Source organism: Microtus oregoni, unplaced genomic scaffold (assembly GCF_018167655.1).
Source record: "Microtus oregoni isolate MIOR12 unplaced genomic scaffold, Mior012 000034F_ref0000314, whole genome shotgun sequence".
Taxonomy (NCBI): Eukaryota; Metazoa; Chordata; class Mammalia; order Rodentia; family Cricetidae; genus Microtus; species Microtus oregoni.
The window spans coordinates 10712987-10739424 of NW_024543093.1; the positions used below are offsets into that span (position 1 = coordinate 10712987).

General features: G+C 47.2%; 1 protein-coding gene across 2 annotated transcripts in view; it reads left to right on the plus strand.

Annotated features, from left to right (window-relative positions):
• Positions 1 to 26438, plus strand: part of Eipr1 (EARP complex and GARP complex interacting protein 1) — a 116517-nt gene that overhangs the window by 4368 nt on the left and 85711 nt on the right. For both annotated transcript variants that reach the window (XM_041630295.1, XM_041630296.1), the window contains exons 2-3: positions 3867 to 3950; positions 11304 to 11436. In XM_041630295.1, coding sequence (XP_041486229.1) covers positions 3867 to 3950; positions 11304 to 11436 — 217 coding nt within the window. The remainder of the gene's footprint in view (positions 1 to 3866; positions 3951 to 11303; positions 11437 to 26438) is intronic.

Sequence of the window (26438 nt, forward strand, 5' to 3'; positions counted from 1 at the left end):
TTTCCAGGGCACCGTAAGTAGCATGCACAAGGTGACATGTGTCCCTGCCTATCTTCTTTATCCAAGAATGCTTGCATTCTGGAATTTCTATTCTTTATTAGATGGCTGCTAATGCAGGGCACTTAATTTTGACTTCTTCCTTCTGTAAAATGAAGAAGCTGTTTGTTTTCTCTCTCTTGATTAGTCTAGGCCGTAAACCTCTTGGACACTTTCACAGCACGCGCAGAGCAGGAGAAACATGCATATCAGCCTTCAACCATCAACTTGAAATACAAAAAAAGACTTTTTAAAAAATGATTTATTTTTTTAATTTTATGTTTATAAATGCTTTGCCTGCATGTAGTTTATGTACCATGTGCCCATGGAAGTCAGACGAAGAACTGGAGTTACAGGTGTTTGTGAGCCATCATGTAGGTGCAGGGAATTGAACCCAGGGCCTTTGCAAGAGCCATCAGTGCTCTTAACCACTGAGCCATCTCTCTAACCCTCAGGAAAGACTTTTAATGTGAAATAGTCATTTCTCAGTTGGGTCCTCTCCCAGGTCCTATTTTAAGGGACTCTGGGCCTTGTATCACCTATGTGACCCAAGTTGCCTTTGAAGGTCTTTGTATACTAATGTAGAGGTGGAGCCCCTCATTTGTGTTTTCCTACCAGGGTGGGGTTAGATCTTCGGTAGCTACCTTCTTCTGAAAGTCAGTGTAATCTAAGCAGTTTCATTAAGATATAGAGCTCAGAGGTTCTGAGATGTTACTGATAGGCCATAGTTTTTGATATACGTCTGTGCAGATTTCTGCATCTACATCTACAAGGATTGTCAGTTTCAGAAATTGATTTAAGAATGTCCAAACTGTCCGTCCAAGTGTGCAGAGGGGGAGGCAGGAGTGAGCATGTGTCCTTAGCCTGCTTGACATGGTAAGTGGACACCGCTACATGTTATAGTGTGTATGCCGCCCTGGATGGGTAGTTAGTTCCACCATTTTATTGAAATATACCATCAGTTGAGTTTCATGCTGCTTTCCCTAGGGAAGGATGTGGATAGAGATAGTGTGGTTAGGTCTTCTGCAATCTGAAATTTGCACGAATTGTAAAAACGGTATAAATGATATAGACTAGTTGGTCAAGACAGCTGTTAAACTCTTTCTCTTACTGATTTGCAAAGACAGAAGAGAAAAAGTACATGAATAAATAGTAAAAGCATTGGAAGCTCAGCTGTGACTGTCAAGGAGGCTCTGGTGAGGGAGTGGCTGTAGACAACGGGACAGAAATTTAGAGGCTCCTCCTGTTCCCTAGGAGAGAAGCACCATAAAGGCTTTACTCTGCTAAAATCAGTTCACTGGGAGGTCTTTGTCACTTTGGGGCAGCTCCATGAGGGCATCTGTAACCCTGCCTTTTCCAGCGTCCAGAGCTACTCACAGTCCTGGGCACATGGCTCCTCTTCCATCTGTAAAGCCAGCACAGCTGTCCGAGGGAGTCTTTCTTAAGCCGCCGTCACTGCTACTGGAGGCTCCTCTCACTGGAAACCCAGCATCTGAAGGAGGGATGTTGTTGGTTTTGGTTTTTCAAGACGGTTTCTCTGTGTAGAAGCCTGTCCTGGAACTCGCTCTGTAGACCAGGCTGGCCTTGAATTCACAGAGATCTGCCTGCCTCTGCCTCCTGAGTACTGGGATTAAAATTGTGCGCAGCCGCCACCACCACCCTGCGTGAGGGAGGAATGTTGAGGATAAAGAACGTAAAAGGAAAAGACGGAGCTTTGTTCACAAATGAGCATCACTCTTCCAGAAGGATCATGGGTGGCAATTATGAGGGGAGTGGCTAAGAAATGGGGAAATGTTCATGTCTCTTCCAAGAACGACAGGGATCTTCCAGGAACTGGTGCCCCTTCTCTTCCCTCTTTCCATGGTCTGGAATTTCCAGTCACGGCTGATTAAATATCTTTAGCTTTGAAGCCAGAGGAGAGAGATTTAAGTCTAGGTCACACAAGGCTTATATTATAGTTCTGGACAAAATATTTATCAGTGACCACTGTTTATGCAGAGCATAATAGGATTACCTAAGGCAAGGCTGCCAAGGAGACAGACACCAACCTCTTGTCCTGCTCTGGTCACCCATGAACTACTTACTGCACACTAAGTGAAGAATAACTTCTTAGTAAAAGGGGCCCAGGGAGCATGTATCCCCACACAGCAGAGGTCTTATCTATGGCAAACCAACAATGTGTGGCTTACCTGTGTGACCTCCAGATTGGCTGATCCCCACCTTGATTTCTGAGGGAGAGCTTCATTAGATAGCCCACCCTGGCCTTGAACTCATGATCCCTGTGCCTGGGATCATGGGCATGTATTGCCGACATGTAAGTAGGAGCAAATGAAGCTAGAGGACTGATTGATGTTCCCCTCTGTCACTCCACCTCTGACCTTGCTTTGTTTCTTCTTGTCTCTAACTGTGGCCACAAGAGCGTTCCGGGTTCCAGGCACCAGCATGATTAACATCCTGAACGGTCTCCCTGTCTCCAGTCCCTTCTCTGTGTGTCTGAGCACAGCCATCTGTCTAGGAGTCAGGATGTAGACATTTCTCTGGGCCCAGCAGGAAGTAAAGTGAGCGCTACAGGGCCTTGCCCTGGGTCCTGGTAATGACTGGATCCAGAGAGCTGAGCTAGTTTACAAGCTGGAAGCACCGGTCAGACTTGGGCAATCTTTTTTCTCAAAGCATGAAATTTTTAATTTTGTGTCTATTATTGAACACTCTAATCTAATCGTAGTTGGTATAGTTTATATTCTCCTCAGTTTCCTAGACTTCACCTTCATGAAGACTCACAACTTCTGAGCTGGACAGTGGCTGGCAGCTTAGTTGGACCCTGTAGTTGGAGATGGCTTCACCTGCAGAGGCACTTTGCCCAAGCCCATTCCGCTCTGCAGGGACAACCTGTCGCCCCAGTTGCTCAGCTGGGGTATGTGGTATAAAGCCTAGCTGTTGGCTTATGCTCTGAGGGGCCATCCAGCTCAGGGCTCCCCAGCTGGCAGATGCCCGTGACGCTTTTCCTGGTTGACACATCTTAGAATGCCAGGGCCTGTTTCCTAGGGAATGGACCATTTGAACTTTCTGCCCCTTCCCATTTTCTTTTGTTTTTGCCTGGGTGTTTTTTGTCTGTGCAATGACAGTTTTGAGTGAAGGTTAGGTTTCTGCATGATCACTTGGGATGTTCCCTTCCTGTGGAGGACTCACTGCTGGCAGGTTTCCCCCAGCCTGGGAACAGCGGTCTGCTCCGTCTTCCTCTGTCAGACCAAGGGTTGAGAGCATGCACAGCCGCTCTGGTTACAATTCTGCTCCCTCTTACCGAGTTCCTGTGTGGTGAGGGCTGTGCCAGCTTCTCTGTGGTGGGCCCTGACCTGTGCATGTTCTCGTCTCAGCTTTCCTCAGACTTCAACCTGCAGGTTCAGTGTCGCCAATCCTGGGCCTCTTCACAGACTCTGAGGTCTTGAGGCAGACTGTATTTTGTGCAGCTTTTCTAGTTCTCTGCAGGGAAGAGGGCTTAAACTACCTGCATTGCATTTGCTGGAAGCCTTTTCTGTTGTGTTGTGTTGTTTGATGAAGTGTAATTTGTTGAACTAATCTATTTATTGCTGACATGGTGGTTTTATTACACAACTTAACTATTGCTGGGTAAATAATTTGTATCTTTATTGCTTAGATTAGTGCCCACTTAGAGTTCTTTCACGTACGGATTTGAAGTGCAATTGTGTTGGAAGTGTGCAGTCGCCTCTAGACACTGCTGATTTATCCTTCATCACAGCAGATGAGAAGAGCCGACTTGTCTGTGCCTCTTAAGCCTAACTTCATAAATGTGTGTGCATTTCTTCCCTCCTCAGGCACGCGCTCTGACACCTCAAACTGCGGAAACAGATGCCATTCGCTTCTTGGTTGGGACACAGTCTCTTAAATATGATAATCAGGTAACTATTTCTGACAAATGTATACATGTTAATTACTAAGCTTATTCTTAGTTTCATAGCCATTTTGCTCTTGATTTTTCAAGCAACACTTAAAAAAATTTAATGCCATACAAACAAAATTTTCATTAGATTTAAGTATATATTTCCAAGTCTTAGCTATTATCCAACTGTATAATCATCGAGTACAATAATTTAAACGTTCTGTTTAGTGCTTCTTTTTTATGTGTATGTATGGTGTATGTACGTGTTTGTGTGTGTGTATGCATAGGTGCATGTGTATGTGTGAAGTTAGAGACTGACTTTGGGTATCTTCTTCAATTGTATTTTCTCAATCTTTCTCTCTCTCTCTCTCTCTCTCTCTCTCTCTCTCTCTCTCTCTCTGTGTGTGTGTGTGTGTGTGTGTAAAAATAACAGAGTAAGACCTGGAACTATGTAGATCAAGCTGGCCTCAAACTCCAAGAGATCTGTCTGCCTCTGCTTCCTAAGTGCTGAGATTAGAGATGTGTGCCACCATGCCAGGCAGTATCTTATATATTGAGATGGGGTTGTTCATCAAACCTAGAGCTCATTGATTTGGCCAGATTCGTGAGCTTCAGATATCTGTCTCTCTGCTTCTCTAGTGCTAGGATTGTAGGTTTGTGCCATCAAGCTTGGCTTTTCTTGGCAATCCAAACTCAGGTCTTCATGATCATGCAGCAAGCAGTTTAACGAGTGTGCCATCTTCCTCAGCCCTGTTTAGTTACCCTTTGTTTATTTATTTTGGTTTTTTTTTTTTTGAGCAGGGTTTCTCTGTAGCTTTGGAGCCTATCCGGAACTCTCTCTGTAGACAAGGCTAAACTTGAACTCACAGAGATCCTCTTGCCTTTGCCTCCCGAGTGCTGGGACTAAAGGTGTGTGCCACCACCGCCCAGCCGTGTTTAGTTACTTGATAGTTTGGTTTGGTTTTATGGTCGCATAGATTTTACTGTATAAGGATTAAGAAGCAGTCTGGGGATCATGATCATTAGGTCATTTCTGACTGCTCCTAGTACTGTGTGTAGCTAAACCTGGAACAGGTCATGCTCCCATCTCAACGAGGACATAGGAGCTGGTGTTGGCTGGTGTGGAGAATGCAGTAGATACATGGGGATCTGGATTTAGTTTGTGGCTTAGTACTAACTGCATGACCTTGAACAAATGGATTAACTTTGCTGAACTTCATTTTCCTCATCAAAATGGAAATAAACATGCCTGCTTTATGAACCTCACAGAGAAACCATAGACACCATGAAAATGTACATTATTCTTGATACTCGGAAAAGAAAGGTATGTAAGGCCATGGTAGTCATGGTAGAAGGCCTCTATCCAGCTAATATTTTCACATAGGTGATGGTGTTAACAGTTGTTGATGAATACTGGTGCGGCATAGGCTTGGTGAAGTGTCACTTGTGTGTGCTGCTGAGGAGTGTAGAATGGCAGTCATTTCTAGACAGAGTTCTGTAAGTGAACATCTGTCACCTAACATGAAATTTTCGTATCTACAGCCTAGAATAAGCTTTGTGTATAATGTTAGCTTCAGTGGTACTCAGAAAAGCCGAGAAGTGATCAGAACATGGAAATGTGCACTTTAGGTGTGCCAGTAGGGCGGCAGCCTCCTTCCTTACTCTGGACACGCTCCGTGGGCTAGTGTTCATTCTCTCTGCTCGCTGAGGGACATGGTGACTCACGGCTATAAAAACCAACACTTGGGGCTGGAGAGATGGCTCAGTGGTTAAGAGCATTGCCTGCTCTTCCAAAGGTTCTGAGTTCAATTCCCAGCAACCACATGGTGGCTCACAACCATCCGTAATGAGGTCTGGTGCCCTCTTCTGGCCTGCAGACATACACACAGACAGAATATTGTATACATAATAAATAAATAAAATGTTAAAAAAAAAAAAACCAACACTTGAGAAACCGAGGCAGGAGGATCACTTGTTCAAGGCCAGCCTGGGCTATATAGGAAGAATACAAAAACTCTATTTTTATGGGGGAGATGGGGCAGGATTAAGAGCAAAGCTGTTAAAATTTTTCATGAAAATGTGTGTTTGAGGGGCTAGAAAGATTGGCCCAGTGGTTAACAACACATATTGTTCTTGCAGAAACCCGAGTTCAGTTTCTGGCACTCAGGTCAGGGACAACTGCCTGTAGCTCTAGCCCAGGGATATCCAGTGCCATCTTCTGGCCTCTTCATGCTCTGTGCTCACGTGCACAAACCCCCACTCAGACACATACATATAATTAAAAAATAATGGGCTGAGAAAAAATACAACTGAAAATGCTTTTAGTGGTGGGTAGGGGGATGTGGAGAGATGGCTCAGAAGTTTAGAGCACTGGCTACTTTTTCAGTGGACCTAGGTTTGGTTCCCAGCGCCCACATGGTAGTTCACAGCCACTGGTAACTCTAGTTCCAGGGAATCCAATGCTCTCTTTTGGCTGCTTTGGGCACTAGAAACATGTGGTACGCGGATAAATATTTAGGCAAAACAGCCAGACATAGAAAATAAAGTCTTTTTTAAAAAAGATACGTGTTTGTGGTCTCTGAATCTACCCACAGGGCATGTGGGAACTTCCAGATTCCTTCCCAGGGTTTCTGAGCCTGCCTCTCTCCAGTTGTGCCATGGGACAGCATCCCCTTCTTCTTCCCTAGCTTGGAAGCAGCTGTTGACTCTGCTCCTACCTGTCCTCTGGGTTAAGTGGCTTCAGTGTAGGGCTCCTCTTGTAGGGTTCTGGTCAGTTCTTTCCTGTATCTATTTTCCCCCAATTCTATCCCACTCTTCTGTGACACTCATTGGACATTTTCTGAGGACTAAGGGTCTTTTAATGCCTGTCACCCTGTCACTAAGTAGTTGTCACAGATGACTTTATGTTAAGGAAGGTTAGACACCTTGGTAACAGTCTTTTAATTCTTTTAGCTTTAGTTTTAATTATGTGTATGTGTGTGCATCTGTTTGGGGTATGAGCCTACAAGTGCAGGAGTCGAGAAGGTCAGAGGTGCCCTAGTCCTCTGCAGAAGCAGTACATGCTCTTAATGGCTGAGCTGTCTTTCCAGCCCCCATGGTTATTTCTAATACAAAAAACACATTTGCTTATTTTACAAGGAAATACTACAATGTCCTAGACTTTGTTTGGCATTTGTTATATTTGTAGGCAATCCAATCAAATTATTTTTCTTTGAAAAAAAATGATAATGTGTGGGACTTTGGTGCCTGCAGCTCCAGTTCTGTGATTTTTGCCAGAGTGGATCCCATGGGCGTTTAGGTTTGGATGTCAGGGAGATCTGCCTCAAAACACATTGCCAGTTTGCCTGCTAGAGGGACTTGAAGTCAATACCCCAGAACTTTCCATAGAGCTCATGGGTCCTTGTCCTGTGTGTGCTATGGCCCTCAGCTGGGGGTATGTTGTAATACAGTGGCACACGAAGGGTCTGCAGAATTGTGAAGGGAAATCCATCCAGGAGCTGTGCAGGTGTGTGCAGGTCAAGGACTTCCCAGCAGTCCACTTTATCAGCACTCCTGAGCACCCCAGGACTCACTGCTGGTTACTCTTCCTGAGATTGTCTACGTGGAGCAGGCTAGACATGTGAATCATATCAGGAGAGACAGAGACCAAGATGGCCAGTCCCGTTCTCAGTTTATTGCCTTTGCAAGTCACGCTCTTCATTGTCTGAGAATTCTTGTCTCTCATGATGAATTGATTATGCCCCCATCATGCTGTACTTGAGGTTGGAGAGATGGGTTAACAATAGGAACACTGGCTGCTCTTGTGGAGAACCCAGGTTTGATTCTCAGCATCCACAAGGGGGCTCACAACCATCTGTATCTCCAGGCCCAAGGGATCAGATGCCCTCTCCTGGCCTCCACAGGCACTGCATGCATGTAGTATGCAGCCCCACCTAGAGGCAAAATACCCATATAGATAAAATAAAAATAAAGGTTAAAAAATGCTATACTTAGGTATTTCTGAGCTTTAGGCTTACATCTAAATGAGGCACTAAAGAGACAGCTGGTGGCATCTGATCAGTTATCTCGCTAGCCTTGGCTTCATGACACAAAAGAATATTCATCTTACTCATTGCTTTGAAAGACACAGTCACAGATCTTGGGGTCCTGGGATTTAGGGTATGTTGGATCCTCTGTGCTGACAAGCATCTTTGGTGTTCATGTCCTGGGGTGGAAGACTCAAGGAAATTAGTATATGTAGGGAGCCACAGCCTTCACCTAATACACATTGGGGAAAGTGTGACTTATTTAATAATGTTGCCATTTTTTAAATTACATTCATAGATGAAGGATGGACATTGGTTTTAGCTAAACGGATTTAGAAATCCAATTCTGTAAATTTACAAATGTTGAAGTAAGAGCCCAGAAGGACTTGCTGACTCGCTTAAGGTAACACAGCCAGGAAGTGGCAGAATTCAGGCTGGAACTCAGGTTTCCTGCCTCATGTGATAGAGGGAAACAGACTGTAGTGTTTTTGGTATCATTAGAGAAAATTAGTGAGACATGACCATGAAAATGGCCTGCCTTTTCCAGCTTTGGCCCAGGAGGACTGTCATTGTCACTGACCTGAGTTGAGAGCTGGTTGTAGTCATGGGGCTTCAGGCAGTGAGAGCTTGTGAGTGGCTGGGGGAGACATTTCTTCACCTGGGCCAGGCCCGTGGAAGACTGGAAAAGGCAGCAGTCGGTGTGTTAGGATCTGCATGGGGCGCCACCAGAGCCAAGAGGCTCTTTAAGTGTGTAGCTTTGATGGGTGTGGGTCCAGGTTCTGTGAGTACCTGTGAGGGCAGCAATGGATGGCAGGGGCCCCCTTTAATCCTATTTTTGAGACAGGATCTCCTTACTATACTTAGCCCACTCCCCATAGACCAGCTGTGAGCTGTGGGGTCCTGTCTCCACCCCACTGTGTTGGGGTTGCATATGCCTGCATTCACACGTTTTTACCTGGGTTCTGGGGAATCCGAATCAGGTCCTCTTGCTTGTCTGGCAAGCACTTCCCTCACCAAGCCATCTTCCCGTTTACTTATTGTGTGTGAGAAGTCAGAGGACAACGTATGGAAGTCAGGTCTTTCCTTTCCCCATCTAGGCTCGAGGGATCAAATTGAAGCCATCAGGTCAGGTGGCAAGTGCCTTTGCTTCATGAGCCATCTTGTGGGACCCTGGTTCTGACTTTTAACTTTTTGTAACAGGATCTCACCATATAGTCCTTGCTGGCCTAGTACTTGCTCTGTAGGCCAGGCTGGCCTCAACCTCACAGAGATCTACCTGCCTCTACCTCTCCAGTGCTGGGATTAAGGGCGTGTGCCACCACCCACTTTTGATTTGTTTTGTCCAGTGTCCCCAGTCCTTAGCAGCCCTACCACTCATGGTCTCTGTTACTTTAAATTTGTCTCATCTTCGGTTGAACTGAGCTCAAGGGCAGGAAGAAACTCACAGACACTCCTGCTTTTTCTCACAGGGAAGGGCACTGTCTGTGTGTGCTGGGTTTGCTTGTGCTAACTGGCCTGCTCAACATTGTACATGGCCGGCACCAGCCATTTTAGGCCACTGCTGAGATTGCATTCCACACTGATGAGTGCAGAGCAATTCTTGGAAGAGGATGGGGCCATTTTTATACTAAACACTGCAGAGGAGGAAGAATCGAGGATGAGCAAAAGGCCTTCTGAAGCCACACCACACAAATATGCTGTTAGCTATTGTGCAAAAACTTTAGTATTAAGTGTTTGCTTTGGCACACACCATTAATCCCAGCACTTGGGAGGCAGAGGCAGGCGGATCTCTGAGGGTTTGAGGCCAGCCTGATCTATAGAGTGAGTTCTAGAACAGGCTCCAAAGCTACAGAGAAACCCTGTCTCAAAAGAAAAGAAAAGTTTGTTTTGATAGCAAAAGTCACACATATTTGTCATTAGAAAAACCATTAAAAATGCAAAGCCCGTAACGTCAAAGGCAAAGACTGTGACTCCTACCTCCAGAGAGACTCTTTTAATTCTCCTCAGCTGGGGACACGTGTGCTTTTTTAAACAAAAATGGGTGTCATGTTTGGTGTAGTCCTTTTTATGTTCCTGTCTTCTTTTTTTTTTTTTTTTTTTTTTTTTTTTTTTTGGTTTTTCGAGACAGGGTTTCTCTGTGGCTGTGGAGGTGGAGCCTGTCCTGGAACTAGCTCTTGTAGACCAGGCTGGTCTCGAACTCACAGAGATCTGCCTGCCTCTGCCTCCCGAGTGCTGGGATTAAAGGCGTGCGCCACCATCGCCCGGTTGTTCCTGTCTTCTTAAATCTGTATTATGGACATCTTTCCACACTGCTAAATAGTCTACCAGGTACTACCATGGGGTCCTACCACAGCTAAGTACAGACAAACATCTGAACTCATCCTGGGCATCAAGGTGGCTTTGACCCTTTCATTACAGTAATCAATGCCAATGGGGAGCTTTCTTGGAAGAAACCTGTAGAGCCATGCATTTTCTTAGTATATGTATATTTTTGTGAACGTCTTCTACTGGCTTGAGTGCTGGTCAGAGATTGAATGTGAAAATCATTATATTTCCTCTAATTTTTCTCTAGTAAAGCGTGGAGATGGTGTAGTTACCCTTGTTACTCAGAGACCTGAATTTCACAGTCTGGTAATTAATAGTGTATAACCATGGGTGCTGATATGCTGGCCTCACTTTTAAAAAGAAATAAAAATGTACTAAAACAAAGTCCCACCTACCTCAGTCACTGCTGCCTTGAGTTGAGTCTTGCCCATAATAGAGGGACCAGTATAGCTCACCTAGTTCCCACTGGGGACCAGCCCCCACGGCCAGCTCACCTGGTTCCCGCTGGGCACCAGCCCCCATGGCCAGCTCACCTGATTCCCGCTGGGCACCAGCCCCCATGGCCAGCTCACCTGGTTCCTGCTGGGCACCAGCCCCCATGGCCAGCTCACCTGGTTCCTGCTGGGCACCAGCCCCCATGGCCACCCTGGACCTCAGCTGACAGCATTCCTTTGCCATTTTCTGTCCTCCCTGCAACCACAGAGCAGGCCCGAGAAACTGCGAGGTTGATACTAGCGTGCCCTCATCCCTCAGCCTCTTGAGAGCAGAGGCTTTAGCATCTGAGGTTTTTAGATGGGAGAAAAGCAGCTGGCAGCATTATACAGCTTGGCATTGTGGAAGCACTCTGTGGGGCTTTTCCCCTCTGCCCTTGGGAGGGGGTCTGTGAGAACTGAACTGCAGGGGTGTCCTGTTCAAAGTGCAGCCATCACTACGTTTGCATGTGGTTCTTTATAATCACGGTGCTTATTAAGGTGCTGAGGAAAGCCTTTGAGATGCTGATTGTCCTTTTCTTCTATTTGTAGATCCATATCATAGATTTTGATGATGAAAATAACATTATAAATAAAAATGTCCTCCTCCATCAAGCTGGTGAGATCTGGCACATCAGTGCCAGCCCAGCAGATAAAGGCGTGCTGGCCACCTGCTACAACAAAAGTAAGTGCCCTGCTTATTATTCTGTGTGTGTGTCAGCTGGGGGTGTCATGTGACAGTGATTTTATATTGCTAATGGGTCTGTGGGCAATTTAGAAGTTGTGGCCATTTACCTAGGCGCTACCCTTACATACTGTGACACTTGGAGTAGATGTTTGTGGTCCAGGGTTGTTTTTTATTCCAGGAACACTACTAGGTCCTAAAAGTTGCACTCTGCTCTGGTGTGAGCCACACAACCCCAAGCGTGGCAACGACTTGCCTCCTTCCTACTCCCTGATGTTGGGGACACTGGGTGTCCTCAGCTGCCATGCAGCCTTCTCTGACAGCAGCAGTGCTGCGTGCACATGCCAGTGTCTATCCATGTGCCTGCAGGCCTCCGCCTGTAACCTAATGCTCCAGTCTCTGGGGCCTTCAGCTTTTGTGTCAGACAGGCAGTGAGCTAACCTCACTTCTCCCTCAGCTGTCCTTGCTTTGTCTATTCGCTGACTTCTGATGCCGGTTTCAGAGGAGACCCTCTGATGCCGGGGTCCATTGCTTTCTGTTGGGTGTCTACCAGGAAGCCTTCAGGCACCTTCTGATTAGACTCTGCCTCCTGAGTATGCTCATGTTCACTTCTTTCTGTCTCAACTTCAAGCCATCCTGTCTGTATTTTAAATATACAGTCTCTTATTTAGGTCAGAAAAGCAAAAGAAGTTTTCTGAGAGGCCTTTTTCTCCACTGGAACCTTTTTCCTTTCTTTCTTCCTCCATAGCCCAAGTTGGTCTTGAGTTCTTAACCTTCCATGTGCTTGTGTTACAGAGTGTGTGCTGACACACCCTGGTGTTCCCCATATCCTTCATTTTTTACTCTTAGCTTTTTACATTATGTTACTCCATTTGTTGGGAAGGCCTTCACATTGAATTTCCCTACCTTAGTTACTCTTCTATTGCTGTGAAGAAACACCCTGACCAAGGCAGTTTATACAAAAAGCATTTAAGAACACGCTTACAGTTTCAGAAGGTGAGTCCATGAGCATCATGTTGGGGAGCATGGCGGCAGGCAGACAGGAAGACATGGCACGGGAGCAGTAGCTGAGAGTGTACCTGTTATTACAATGACTGTGAGGCAGAGGGAGAGAGCTAACTGTTAATGGAATGTGCTTCTGAAACGTCAAAGCCCACTTCCAGTGACACACACCCTCCAATAAGGCCACACCTTCTAATCCTTTCCAAACAGTTCCACCAACTGTGAACAAGCAATCATATGTATGATTCTAATTCAAACTGCCCCACCCTAGACTTCCCCTTCATCATGGAGCTGCTTTAGGAGGTGTTAGTCTACCTGCTGCTCTGTCTGTGGACACAGCTTTCCCGCATGTCTTCATCTTGGTGTGTCTGAGATGGTGAATTTGTCATACCCCTACCTAGCTGCTGTGTTGAACAGTGCTGCAAATGCTGCCCCACATCACTTGAGCAGACTCTGTTTACCTCTGAAGGTGACCTGTATGTAGTCACCTCGATCTGATCATTGCTTCTGTTCTGTGGCTGCCACATCCATCCCAGCATTCTGCCTCCACCTAATCCAGCCCTCCTCCTTTAGGGAAACTGCAGCTGTTCATACTTAAAGAGAGCTGTGCTCTGTGCATCAAGACAGTGGTCTCCAGGAAGCCACGTTTAGACCTGAGGCTGTGTTGAAAGGAGCAGCGGGCTGCGTTCCTGCCACCTGGCTCCCGGCCGCCTGGCTAGCTTATGCCCTGAAATAACAACACACAAATTGTATTCATTTAAAAACTGCTTGGCCCATTAGCTCTAGCCTCTTACTGGCTAACTCGCACATCTTGATTAACCCTTTCTATTAATGTGTGTAGCACCACGAAGTGGTGACTTACCAGGGAGATTCTAGCCTATGTCCATCTTGGGTCAGAGCTTCATCGTGTCTGCCCTGAAGAGGAGCGGCATGGTATCTGCCTCACTTCCTCTTCCTCCCAGCATTCTGTTCTGTTTACTACACCCACCTATGTTCTAACCTATCAGGCCAAGCAGTTTCTTCATTAATTAACCAATGACCTTCCTCCATCAAGGCTGATCTTTATGATTAGATCAAGTCACCTTCACTTTGACATATTGTGCGGTGCTCACGGTCACAGGACATTCCTTCCCTTGGCCACATCAACCCAGCTCTGAGCAGACTGCAGGTCCTGCTGCACTCAGGGTCGTGTACTTGGGGTTGTGTGAGGTGAGCCCTGGCTGTGGCAGACCTAGTCCTTTACTTCAGAGGCCTAGCCACAGGACGTGCCGGGTATCCAGGATGCACCAAGAGAGGGGGTGGGGGCAGAGCCTACTCTGATGCTATTTGCAGCACAGCCACTCAGACACAGTTGCTCTCCAGCTGGTGACTTGAGGCCCCAGGTGATTGGCTGCCCCACAGGCTGTGCACAGTGGTAACCAGGTATGGTCACTATGGGCATCCATTCAGAGAGGGATGGAAGACAGCAGGAACTATGGGTCACATGGGTTCATGAATTCACTGGGTATCTCTCTGGAGGTCTCAGGATTAGGGCCTCCAGGAACATTGTCCTTCATAGGCTTGCTGTCCTCCACAAACTTTTTGTCTGCCTAGGCTCTCTGTCTCCAGAGGCTCTCTGTTGTCTCCAGAGGCTCTCTGTTGTCTCCAGAGGCTTACTGTCCTTCTGGCCATACCACCCTCCCAGGCATGACGTCCTGAGATTAGCCTGTTTAGATTTGGTGTGCAGAACTGAGCTTTCCAGTCATCATTGTTGCTGACTCCTCTCAACAGCTCTTGCCTCACCTTGTATCACTCCTCTCACAGTCTGCCATACCCATCTGTTGGCAGGGCCAGCTTCACTCTGCAGGCCGAGGCCGGGGCAGCCTTGCTGTGTCTTCTGCCAGAATGTGAGCACTTCTCACTTCCTTCTAGGCCTTGGTGCCTGTCATGGACTCTGCAACGGACTGTTGAATTCATACCATTTTTGTTGATCTCCATTTCTTTTTGGGTTTTTGAGACAGGGTTGTTCTATAGCTTTGGAGCCTGTTCTGGAACTAGCTCTATAGACCAGGCTGGCCTCGAACCCACAGAGATCTGCCTATCTCTGCCTCCCAAGTGCTGGGATTCAAGGCATGCACCACCACCACCTGGCTTTATTTCCATTTTTAAAATTAATTATTTTTCCCAGCCTGATTACAGTTTCTGCTTCCTCTGTTGTCTCCTCCTAGTCTCTGCCCCATCCTCCTCTCTTCCCCCATCTACTTCTTCCTCTTTCTTTTCAGGAAAGTCCAGGTCTCTCATGTATATCATCCAGCCATGGCTGATAGCAAGTTGCAGTAAGACTAGGCTCCTCCTCTCCTATTAAGGCTGGACGAGGCAATCCAGTAAGAGTCCCAAAAGCAGGCAACAGAATTAAAGATAATCTCTGCTCCCTCTGTTAGAAACCCCACAAAAAGACCAGGCTCCACAGCTGTAACACGTGTGCAGAGGTCTGGGTCAATCTCACACAAGTTCTCTGGTTGGCCCTATGTTCAGTTCAGTCTCTGTGAGCCCCTACGAGCCCACGTTAGCTGATCCTGTGTGTTTTCTTGGCCCTTTGGCTCCCACAAGCCTTCTTCCTTCTCCTCCACAGGATTCCCTGAGGGGCAACCTAATGTTTGGCTGTGGGTCTCTGCATCTGTTTCCATCAGTTGTTGGGTAAAGCCTCTCTGATGATAATTGGGCTAGGCAGCTATCTATGAGTACAGCAGAATATCACGAGAAGTTATTTCATTGGCTTTTCTTCCTTTTTGCCAGTCATGTTTACTTCTATCCTAGGTCTCTGGGCTGTCCAGCCTTTGGGTCCTGGCCCTCCAGCAGTGCTAAGGGTGGGCTCCCTTTCATAGTATGGGTCTTTAGCTGGACTAATCATTCCTATAATTTTTGCGCCCCCTTTGTCTCAGAATATCTTGTAGGCAGGGTAACTTGTAGATGAGAGGCTCTGTGGCTGGGTTGGGGTCCCAGTCTCTTCACAGGAGATGGCCAGCTCATGCTCTGCAGTTGCCATTGCTAGGAGTCTTAGCCAAGTCACCCTCATAGACTCCTAGGAGTTCCTTCCCATCGCACCACATTTCCAGCTCATCCCAGAGATGCCCCTGGTTCCAGTTGTCTTTCCCAGTGCTCTCTCCCTCCATCCTCACCAACCTGATCCTCCTGTTCCCACGCACACCTCTCCATCCAGACCTCTCCCCCGTCTACCTGTGATGTCTTCTCTGTTTCCACTTCATGGTGAGATTCACCATAAAGTAAGGGATAATCATGTTATAATCCACAGACCCAAAGAAGCTAAATATCAGGAAGACTCAAGGGAGACACATGAATCACTGTTTCTTTTTAACTTTCCTTCCAACTGCTGGGATCTGAAGCAGCTGCCTTCTGTAGGCTTTGGTACTACAGCACCCCCTGCACAATTCAGTGTACTTTGAGAAGCTGCCACAAAGATGGGCTATGAGGCAGCACTTCTGCACCCAGGGTCCAGAGGTACATAACGATGGCTTAGCAGATATTCTGCTAAGTCTCATGGCAAGTGTTAGGTGGGACTGGATTTGGAGTCTTGTTGCCATCCTTGGTTGTGGGTAGAATTAAGTTCCTAGGGCTTCTGGGTCTGAATGTCAGATTTTCTTGACTTTCCACTTGGGTCTTGCCAGCTCCTCAGGCAGTATGAGGCTGGCAGTGTTTGAGCTGCTTACCTGCAGTATTAGCAGCAACAGCAGCAGTGGCAGACTGGTATGAAGAGGAAGCCTTCATCCTGGTTTGCTGCCATGTACGTTAGTTCCTTCCAGTTACCCCGAATGTCAGATCTTTGCGAAACTGGCTTTTTCCCCACTAGATGTTAAAGGCAGCCTGGCCCACCGTTCAGTATTGTCCTCGTCTGTTGCCAGCTCTGGGAAGGAGGAAGTTGGACAGTATTCAAGTCTGAATCCCAGGAACCCTGTCTGTAGGTTCGGTCTGCAGGAAGCCCTGATTTCCAGAATGTTGAGCTCTTTCTGTTTAGTGCAGCCAGCAGGAGCTGGTAGACTAGAGCTCCTTAGTTCTCTGCTCTTTAAACCATGGTTTGTGTTGTCCCTAAGCTATTCGAATGATCTGTAGTGACATCATGGAGCCAGGTGCCCAACTCTTCTTTCCAAATGCCTCCAGAAAGCCTTTGCTACATAGCACAGCCCTGCCACATGTAACTGAAAACAGACAGCCTTCTCAGGGAGGACTAACTTACTTTGCAAGTGAATACTTGTGTCTTTTTTTTTCTTTTTGAATGCACATTACCCACAAACTACTAGGTATTCATGTTTCTGTAAATTAAATAGGAATTCATTCGAAAGCACCACATACTAGGATTAGAACATGTTGCTTACGGTGTCTCCTTTTATGCAGGTCTTCCTGTGAGGAGCAGAGTTCTCCTCCCCAGCCCCCAACAGTCTTTTCTTGGCTGTTTGTAGACTTTTTGGTATTGATCATTTGTTAGTGTGTGTTTGTAAAGAGGCCCACCCCTTGCTCTCCCCAGTGTGATGTGGTCAAGGCTTGAGTCCTTCAAGACGTATCTTAGAGTGCACAGTCCACTGGCGAAGGGAAGGAGACTGATGGGTGGAGGCAGCAGGCTTTGGGGGACCACTTTCTTTCAGCTTGTGTCCTCAGGCCAGTGGCAGTGTCCCCTTTCACACATGTCCTAAACTAGTGGATCTTACTAAGAGGATGGGAGAGAGAACCATGGGAAGGGGACCTCTAAGAGAGACTTAGACATGGGCTGCACCGTGTGCTCTTCTGTGGGACTCTTGGCATGGATATTACTGTAAACAACAGTCCTCAGGTTGTGTCTTACTTGGGACATGCAGATTCTCCAGTTACTGAAGTCTGAGAATGGTAGAACTCTGATGGATTTATTCAAGATTTATTCTTTCTTTATGCTTACATGTATGTGTCCGTGAGTATCTGCCACATGTGTGTAGGTGACCTCAGAGATTAGAAGAGGACATTGGGTCCTCTGGAGCTGAAGTTATGTGAAGTTATGAACTACCAAGGGAGGTGCTGGGAACCAAGCTCCAGGCTTCTAAAAGAGCAGCATGTTTTCTTACCTGCTGAGCCATCTCTCGAGCCCCACCTGTCCTGCTTTAATAGCATTTTTATTTTTCTGAATTAGAGTGTATTGTGTGTTAGTACTGTTCCTGTGTGTGTTGTGTGTAGTATGTGTGTTTATGGTATTCTTTGATAGATGTGCACCCATACCATGTGTGTGTGTGTTGTGTGTAGTATGTGTGTTTATGGTATTCTTTGATAGATGTGCACCCATACCATGTGTGTGTGTGTTGTGCTCTGCCTCTGCTGACACTGTCCTTGCTGATGCGCATGTAGCAATGACCTCACCGTCAGTAGAGGGCACTCTTGGCCTGGCTCTGTGACCTTGTCTGTGACCCATCACATTGTCCCCCCCCCCCATCAGGTGTTCTGGTGAACCTATCTTTACTGCTGCTCTGAGTGGCCACACGGCATTCCTGAAACCTTTTCTTCTGACCTTTCTCAGAGTGTGCTCTGACACTCAGGCCTTGCCCAAAAGACGTGTCTCAGACTTGAATTTACTCCTGGCGGCTGTTTCTAGTGGCCAAGGTGCATCATGGGGCAGGCACAGGGTCTGTAGAAAATTTAGTTCCTGACTCCTAAACCACAGTGATTCACAGATGGGTCCTCAGGGCTAGGGGACCAGTAGTACTTGGAATGGTTAGAATGTGGGGGGTGGATGAGCTAGCATCTGGGGTGTGGTGTACCCTTGCCTTCTAGGTCACCATGTGTTCACCTTATTCATGCAGCCTTTCTGAAATGAAGGCACAGAACTCCTGGGGCAGCTGCAGAGTGAGGGCCAGATCCACAGGGTGGATGTGGTATGTCTTTCTCTAGTGTCAACTGTATTGATTTTAAGCAATGAAAGGATTATTTATAGTGTAAAATGAATTTAGATATGTTAGCAAGCGGAGTGCAAAATTCACAGGAATCTCATGAATAAAAGACGAGACTACTGAGGACCCCTCGGATCTGCTGTGCAAACACTTAACAGCTTGTAAAGGACATAGCCCTGTTGGGACACATGTTCCTCCTTTCTGGTGGTGAGCTCCAGAGAACGGGCAGCTGCTCTGTTCTGGGTAGGACAGGAGGACAGGGTCACACAGGAACTTCAAGTGTGAGTAGGAAGATTTGCTGTGAGACTGTACTTCCCAGGGCTACCCTGCACATCAGGGTGCCAGAGATGTCATCAGAGTGCTCCTCCCTCAGGGCCTGTCTCTTTATGTGGCCTCACTGCTGGGACCATCCTCTATGGCCTTCTGGAGCAGGCACAGTAACAGGTGGCTGACAGAAGTCTGCCCTACTGTCTGGGTATCCTGAGGACCTCACATGACAACATGGAGTCCAGGGCTTTGAACCCACAAGATCTGGTGGAGCAGACTCATCCACAGAGCCTGGGGTTTTCTGCTGGAGGTCATTCATGTCTGTGGAGTCACCAGATGAGCTGGCTCTTGTTGCCAGAAGCAGTGTTTTAATTACATTTCTTGTCGTTGTGATGAGATACTTAAAAAATTTTTTAAGGGAGGTAGGATTTATTTTGATTTATGGTGTGAGAAGGTTCAGTCCACCTTGGAGCAGAAGGCATGATTGCAGGAGCATATGGCCTCTGGCTCTCATTGTGACACACCAGGAAGCAGTGAACTGTGCTGGAGGTGGTCCTGGGCCAGAAGCAGAGGCTCGCTGTAGCTCTTAAAGTCCTCCCATGACCCTGTGTCTGCCAACTGGGCCTCACATCCAGTAGAATCCATAGCCTCCCAAAACAGAGCTACTACCCAGAGCCTAACTGGTCAAACACTGATCCCTGTATGAGACATTCCTTACTCAGAGTATAACAAGCAGTCGTGGAGTGCACCGCATATGGTACCTGGTATGCTGTTCTGTGCTGTGTTCTGCTCTCAAAATGTGAGTGAGCCAGTAAGCAGTGAGTAGACTGGTGCACTGTGCACAATTGGACCTGGTTCTTATAGCAGGAGGGTCCGTGAGGGTTACATGCTCAGTACTGAAACCCAAGGAAGGCAGCTGTGACGCTGGACCTGTCTGAGTTCACTGCCCTGAAGATGAGCCTTTTAAACACTCACAATCAGCAGAATGGTCCTGAAATCATGTCCCATTTTGTCACTGTCTCAAAAAGAGAAGATGAAGCTGCAGTTGGTCCGAGGAACCTGCTCTGGCTCATTCTCAGCCGGTAGTAACCATGTTCTCAAAGGCAGCAACTGGTTATAAGAAGGGTCCAGGTCATGAGGGCCAGGCAGCCATACCATTTATATATCAGCGCAGCTCTGGGGTGGGTCCTTACTGCCTTTGAGCCTCAGTTCCTTGTCTGTAAGATGGGAAGGAGCTGTTGAGATCACAGGAAGCCTGTCTGCTGGGGTATTTTGAGAACCCTGGTGGTGACTGGAGCAGCCTGTTGTGTGAGGCAGATTTTGCTCCGTCCTGACATTGTTTTAACGTTGGTGCTGTCAACTTGATTTTTTGTATTCATGTCTGCTCTCCAAATCCAGTGAGAGCTTAAAGTAGTCCTTGATGAGTGCTGTGCACACAGCAGCCCCAGGAGAGGAGTGCCTCTGTCCCAGCACTGGGCGCCCGCTGCAGCACCGTACACACTGCCCTCTCTTCACATGGGGGACAGCTGTTTGACCTGTGCTGTAATCTCTATTTCCAGAGGAAGAGCAGGTATGAGATTTGACCTGGTGTGTCAGAACGGTGACAGCCTGGGCCGCTGTCCCAGGACTGCACCCTGCATCTTCAGTTCTCAGCTCACACCCCTAGAATCCCTGCTTTGTTAGGATAAACGGAACATAATTGTGGAGGAGGTGGTGAGCCGAGTCTGTGCCGTGGGTCTGGGAACATGTGAGGACAAGTGTGGAGACTGTGTCAGTTGGAACGCCCCACGCTTTCCATGCAGTCAGAAAAGGTAAAGGGGTTGCTTATGTGTTTTCGTGGTTGCGAGCCTTGTGACGGATCTGTGAGGAAGGTATAGCTGAAGTGTCCAGGACACAGAGAGGAGGATACAGCCCTAGCACAGGACTCCAGAGCATGTGGTCCAGTGGGGTGGACAGATGTGGCTGGTAACAATGCCAGTTGTTGCTGTGGTTTGAATGCTGGTCTTTCTCATGAAGTGAGGGTCACTGCCCACTCCGTGGGTCAGAAGCTGTGGAAGAGTTTTTCAGAGTAACTGCTATTCTGTCCACAAAACACAGGCTCTTGCAGTCCTGGGAAGGGAAGCTTCATGTATGTCTCCTGATGTTGAACATGTAGATCTTCAGAGGAGCATGGAGGGACGTGCCAGGGGCTCTCCTGCCTGAGTCTCCCCCTCTTAGTTTTTTATCTGTAGCATGGAGATGCTGAGGCAAATGGTCCATGATGGCCTGCTGGCCCAGCAGCCTAAGTGCCCTGATTGCAGTAATGGCCACATCTGTGGGTCAGAGCACAGCTCTCTGTTAGAAGCCACCATGTCCCTTCATTTCTGTGCAATATTAGAAAAGAATTAAATTTTTCAATTTAAATGATTGCTTGGTGAAAATGAGCGAAAAGAAGAAGGGTTTCCTGGGCAGAGAGTATCTTAAGGCTTCTCTTCTTAAAACCAGAATTCTGAGATGAAATGATCAAGAGTCCTTTGAGAATGGCACCCGGGAGAGGCAGGGAGAACAATTAGAGTCCATGAAGATCACTGTCGAGGGGATGCTAATTAAATGTGAGACCAGAGGATGCCTGGCTGCATGCGGGGCCCTGCTGCATATCTCTGAAGCTTGCTGGCTTCTGTCTTTGCTTACTTCCCTTCGTGCTTGCTGAGTGGATACTGAGACTGAATACTGACTTTGTTTTAAGGTAATGAATACTTGGAAAAGGCAGGGCTGGCTTTTCTCATGATCTTGGACCAAGAAAGAGCTCTTTGAACAAGAGAGAGGTATCAAGAACTCACTGCTGAGGACCTGTCACTTCAGAGACCCTGGGGGCTCTTCTCAGGCTGGGGCTCCCAAGTGCCCTTCGTCTTAGTCTGTTGGTGGCAGGCTTGTTTTCAGAACCCCTGCCTTACTCAGATGTTGAGCGTGAAAGTGTCTCAGTACTGCCAGACCTTGTCTGTAACTTTATATTAATTTTTACATTAGAATATGTTTTGAAATGAAAATTTTATATTTAAGTTTAAACTTAAACGCAGCATGTGACTTCATGACATGGGCACACTCTGAGAATTGTGTGGTTAGGTGATTCTGTCGTAGCATCAGAGAGAGTGCTTATACACCTCTTAGGGCCAAATGCAGAACAGCACGAAGATAAATCTAGCCCAAGAGAAAAGGGTGTAATCAAGAGACCTGATGCACACTGACGTGATAGGTGGTTTTATACTGCGTCTTTTTCCTCTGTAAAAGTTGATCAAAGTCTAGTGCGGTAAATTCATGACCTAGTAACGGTTCACTATCACAGTAGTGTATAGCTGTGTGTGGTGAGCTCACATGGACCATCACCACTGCTCACATCAGTAGTGTGTGTGGTGAGCTCACATGGACCAGCACTGCTCACATCAGTAGTGTGTGTGGTGAGCTCACATGGACCAGCACTGCTGCTCACATCAGTAGTGTGTGTGGTGAGCTCACACGGACCATCACCACTGCTCACATCAGTAGTGTGTGTGGTGAGGTCACATGGACCAGCACTGCTGCTCACATCAGTAGTGTGTGTGGTGAGCTCACATGGACCATCACCACTGCTCACATCAGTAGTGTGTGTGGTGAGCTCACATGGACCAGCACCGCTGCTCACATCAGTAGTGTGTGGTGAGCTCACATGGACCATCACCACTGCTCACATCAGTAGTGTGTGTGGTGAGCTCACATGGACCAGCACTGCTCACATCAGTAGTGTGTGTGGTGAGCTCACATGGACCAGCACTGCTGCTCACATCAGTAGTGTGTGGTGAGCTCACACGGACCATCACCACTGCTCACATCAGTAGTGTGTGTGGTGAGCTCACATGGACCATCACCACTGCTCACATCAGTAGTGTGTGTGGTGAGCTCACACGGACCAGCACCGCTGCTCACATCAGTAGTGTGTGGTGAGCTCACATGGACCATCACCACTGCTCACATCAGTAGTGTGTGTGGTGAGCTCACATGGACCAGCATGCTGCTCACATCAGTAGTGTGTTTTGCTGTGACACTGTGAGGTGATGGAGACGATGAGACACTCTCTTAACGTGCAGCCTGTTGCTGACTGGATTATCATGAAATGCATTACTCGTCTTGTGCGTTTTAGTTTTTCTGTGATAAGCGAGTGTCTGACTAGTTGAGCCATCTCCTCTGGAATAGCTGTGTGCTGAAGATGACTGCCCTGGGAGGCAGAGGCCTAGATGGGTGGGTATTAACTGTGTTCATTTTGTGAACATCTGGAAGGTGCTGTGCTTGGTTCTCTTTGGTTGGAATTTGTGTAGAAACGATTCCTTGAGGTCACCGTGCTGTGGGGAGAGGTAAGAAAGCCACACAGTATCAACCCGCTCAGGTTCCAGTGATTGCGGTTTTGGGAATTATTATGTTATTATATTATTATGTTAATTTGAAGATGCCTCCTTTTGGGTATGGATATCCTAAATTTATTCTCCTTAAAATTTCTTTGCTATCTGTTCTAGTCAATAGTGATAAACATAGCATAGTCTCGTAAAGATACAAACTCTCCTCATTTCCAAGCCTCTTGAAGAATGTGGACAGGAAGTAGGGGTGCTGAAGGCCTTCTAAGGGCTCTGTCAGCCTCCCCAAGGTGAACAGAACTCTGGTGAAGGGAAGGAGACCATGCAGTGGCCTGCCTGAGACTGCTGTGAGAGTTTTAGAGAGTGAGCAGGGGCGGCAGGAGACTTAGGTTCAGCTCCTTGCTACTTGAACAAGTTAATTAATATTTTTTGCTTTCATCATTTCCATCATCCATTTTTTATACATACCCATCTTTTATACAAAGGAAGACTCAATGATAATGAAAATGGTGATGGCAACGAAGGACACGGAGATGCTTTTCAGTGCTGCAATGTCAGAGAGGACACTAAACACAGATTATGAATTACCTAGTTAACACCTGCCTTTTAAAAACTACTTTTTTGTTGTATGCGTATGTGTGTGTGTATGTGTGTTGTATGTGTGTGTGTTTGCATGCTCATATGTACATGTACGGAAATCAGGACAACCTGGGAGAGTTAGCTCTCTCTTTCCACCATGTGGGTCCTTGGGATTCAAACCAGGTCGTCAGGCTTGGTGGCAAGTACCTTAACTGAGACATCTTGTTGATCCTGTTCTTTGTTTGGATGGTGACCACTCTTCCACCGAGCAACATGTCTGTCTAGCCAATGCATTGTTTTCTTTTTGGAACAGGGTTTTGATTTGTAGACCAGGCTAGTCTCAAATGGGCAGTCCTCCTGCCTCTGTCCCCTTAGTGCTGGGATTGTATACATGTGCCTTGCCTGGCTGCTCCTGTGTTTTCATTTCCATGTTCTCACTGAGGAATCTCTAGTTCCTCTGCAAGCCAGCAGCACAAGACAGTGGTGTGCAGCTTGGCTCTAGAGTATGCTTCTGCAGCTGAAGGCCAGTGCTGATTATAGTTGTCTGTACTAAAATCCTGAGTACAGAAATTCTGAGCGCTCCCCTCAGCCCTCAGTTCCCACTGGAAAAGGCTAAGTAGCCAGAGTAGGAAGCCACCATGAGGAAGGGATTGTTATGGTTGCACCATCGTAGACAACACAGGCATCTGGAGACTTGGGTTTGTCTGAGTTTGTCCCCAGAAGGGTATTGGGGTTGGGACTAAAATCTTCCTGGTAGAAACACATGTGAGAGTGTGTGCTTTGGACAGGGCCAGGCCCTGAAGGAAAGCATACTTCCCATCATATGACACTCAGTCAGCTAGGTCTCTCGGCCCACCCTCAAGTAGCTGCCTACTGCCCTCTCTGCAACACTCAGCATCATGTTTCCGCTTCACACGTCAGGCCCTGTCTTCACACACCCACTGTTGGGGGTGCAGATGGTGTGAAGACCTTAAGACAGTTCTCACTTGCTTTGTGCTTCTTTGGCAGTCAGATTCTAGAAAGCTCATGTGCAGTGTTGTTCAGCGTGTGCTCTGTGCTTGTGCATGCCATGTCATAAAGAGAGGTCTTCCCTGAACGTGTGTGTTTGCAAAAGGTGACTTGCTGCATGAGCAGTCTGTCTTCTCTGGATGGAGCATGTTTGTCGTGGCTTTCATGGTGATTGTTGTTGCATAGCTGTGTGCACAGTCCCCAGCTTTGCCCTTGGCGCCTTTTCTTCAGGGAGTGTCCTAGTTCACTGTGTCACTGCCGTTATCCCAGAGAGCTTATGTACAAAATATGTGACTTTATTACAAAGCGTGGCTAATGTCGTGTTCTGCAGTGTTTTTATTTCTACAAATAACCCCATCTAAACATGTAAGTAAATGTCTTCTAAAAATTAATTTTATTATTTTTTCCCAGAGCAGTCTTTTTAGGATTTTGTCCCTTTCAGATTTGCTGTTTCCTGAGAGCAGCATTTGGCATGTAATGGCACAGGGCTTTGTCAGGCTTCAAGGATGTTTCTTCTGGGATGTACATTTTTAAATACATGTTTTATTTCTCATTGGTTTTTTTTTTTTAATCCTGTGGAATTGAACTGTAATTGTTACTTCATATGTTATAACTTTTACATATTAGAATTCAGAGGTTATGAGTTCAAAGGCCTTAAACGTGTGTCTCCTTTATATCTTTAACCCAGAATGAAGTCCTAGAAACCCAAGCATTGTGTTGTTGGCTAAGTCCTGAGAATCCGAGTTCTTGTCTTTTTGGGTGTCTGCCTTGGCCTTCCGGTATCACAGTGAACTCAGCTGTTCATGTTCGTGGGTGGTCCTCCTGAGTGTTGGTCACAGGATTGAGGATTAGGGTGTGGCGTGAGACCTGACTCTTTCAAATATCAGACTTTGGGCTGCCAGCATTGGTTTGAGTGCTATTGTTTATCGCTTCTTAGTTGTGGGTGGGTGGAACTTGGCTACACCTGCCGAACCCCTGCAGCTTGCCGCAGTGGATGTTGACTAAGAGCACAGAACTGTTCCTGTCAGCCGAGCCCTACATAGTTCCTGCGCTCCTCACGACGGCCTTTGGGTCCCATTTGCGTCATTTCTCTGTCCTCATTGACTTTCTGCGGCACCTCCAAATTCAGAATCATCTGTATGTGTAATTAATGTGCTGTTTACTGCTCCTTCCAGATCACTAATGAAGATGTTAAATAAGGCCTGGTCCCAATGCACCCTGGACGCTCCTCAAAGCTCGGTGTTCTGCCATTTATCAGTGTGCCTTGTTTATAGTCCTTCCTCCTGGTCTCAGCCCATGGGGGTGCTTTGACGAAGCCCAATCTGAATTAATTTTTCCAGTAAGACCATAAAAAACACTATGCCAGTTTCCTCCCTCAGCTCCAGATGGGTCATTTGCTGTGCTTGCCCACAGCCTGGTGCTTGTTCTCTGTCCTTGGCCCTCACCTCTCCCGAAGCATCCGCAGTTCTGCTTTGGAGCTACAGAGAAGGAGGATGCAGTCTCCCTGGCTTCTGAGGCCTGGACTTTGCATTAGGAAGGCGGCCTTGAGGTGGTTCCTTGCCAGATATATTGTACACTTTTCACAAAGGTGCGAGACTCTGCACTGGCCCACTCTGCTGTGCAGTAACCCTGTAGGGATGGGGTTTACACAGCAGAGCAAGCCTCTGTGCTAGCCCACTCTGCTATGCAGTAACCCTGTAGGGATGGGGTTTACACAGCAGAGCAAGCCTCTGTGCTGGCCCACTCTGCTGTGCAGTAACCCTGTAGGGATGGGGTTTACACAGCAGAGCAAGCCTCTGTACTGGCCCACTCTGCTGTGCAGTAACCCTGTAGGGATGGGGTTTACACAGCAGAGCAAGCCTCTGTGCTGGCCCACTCTGCT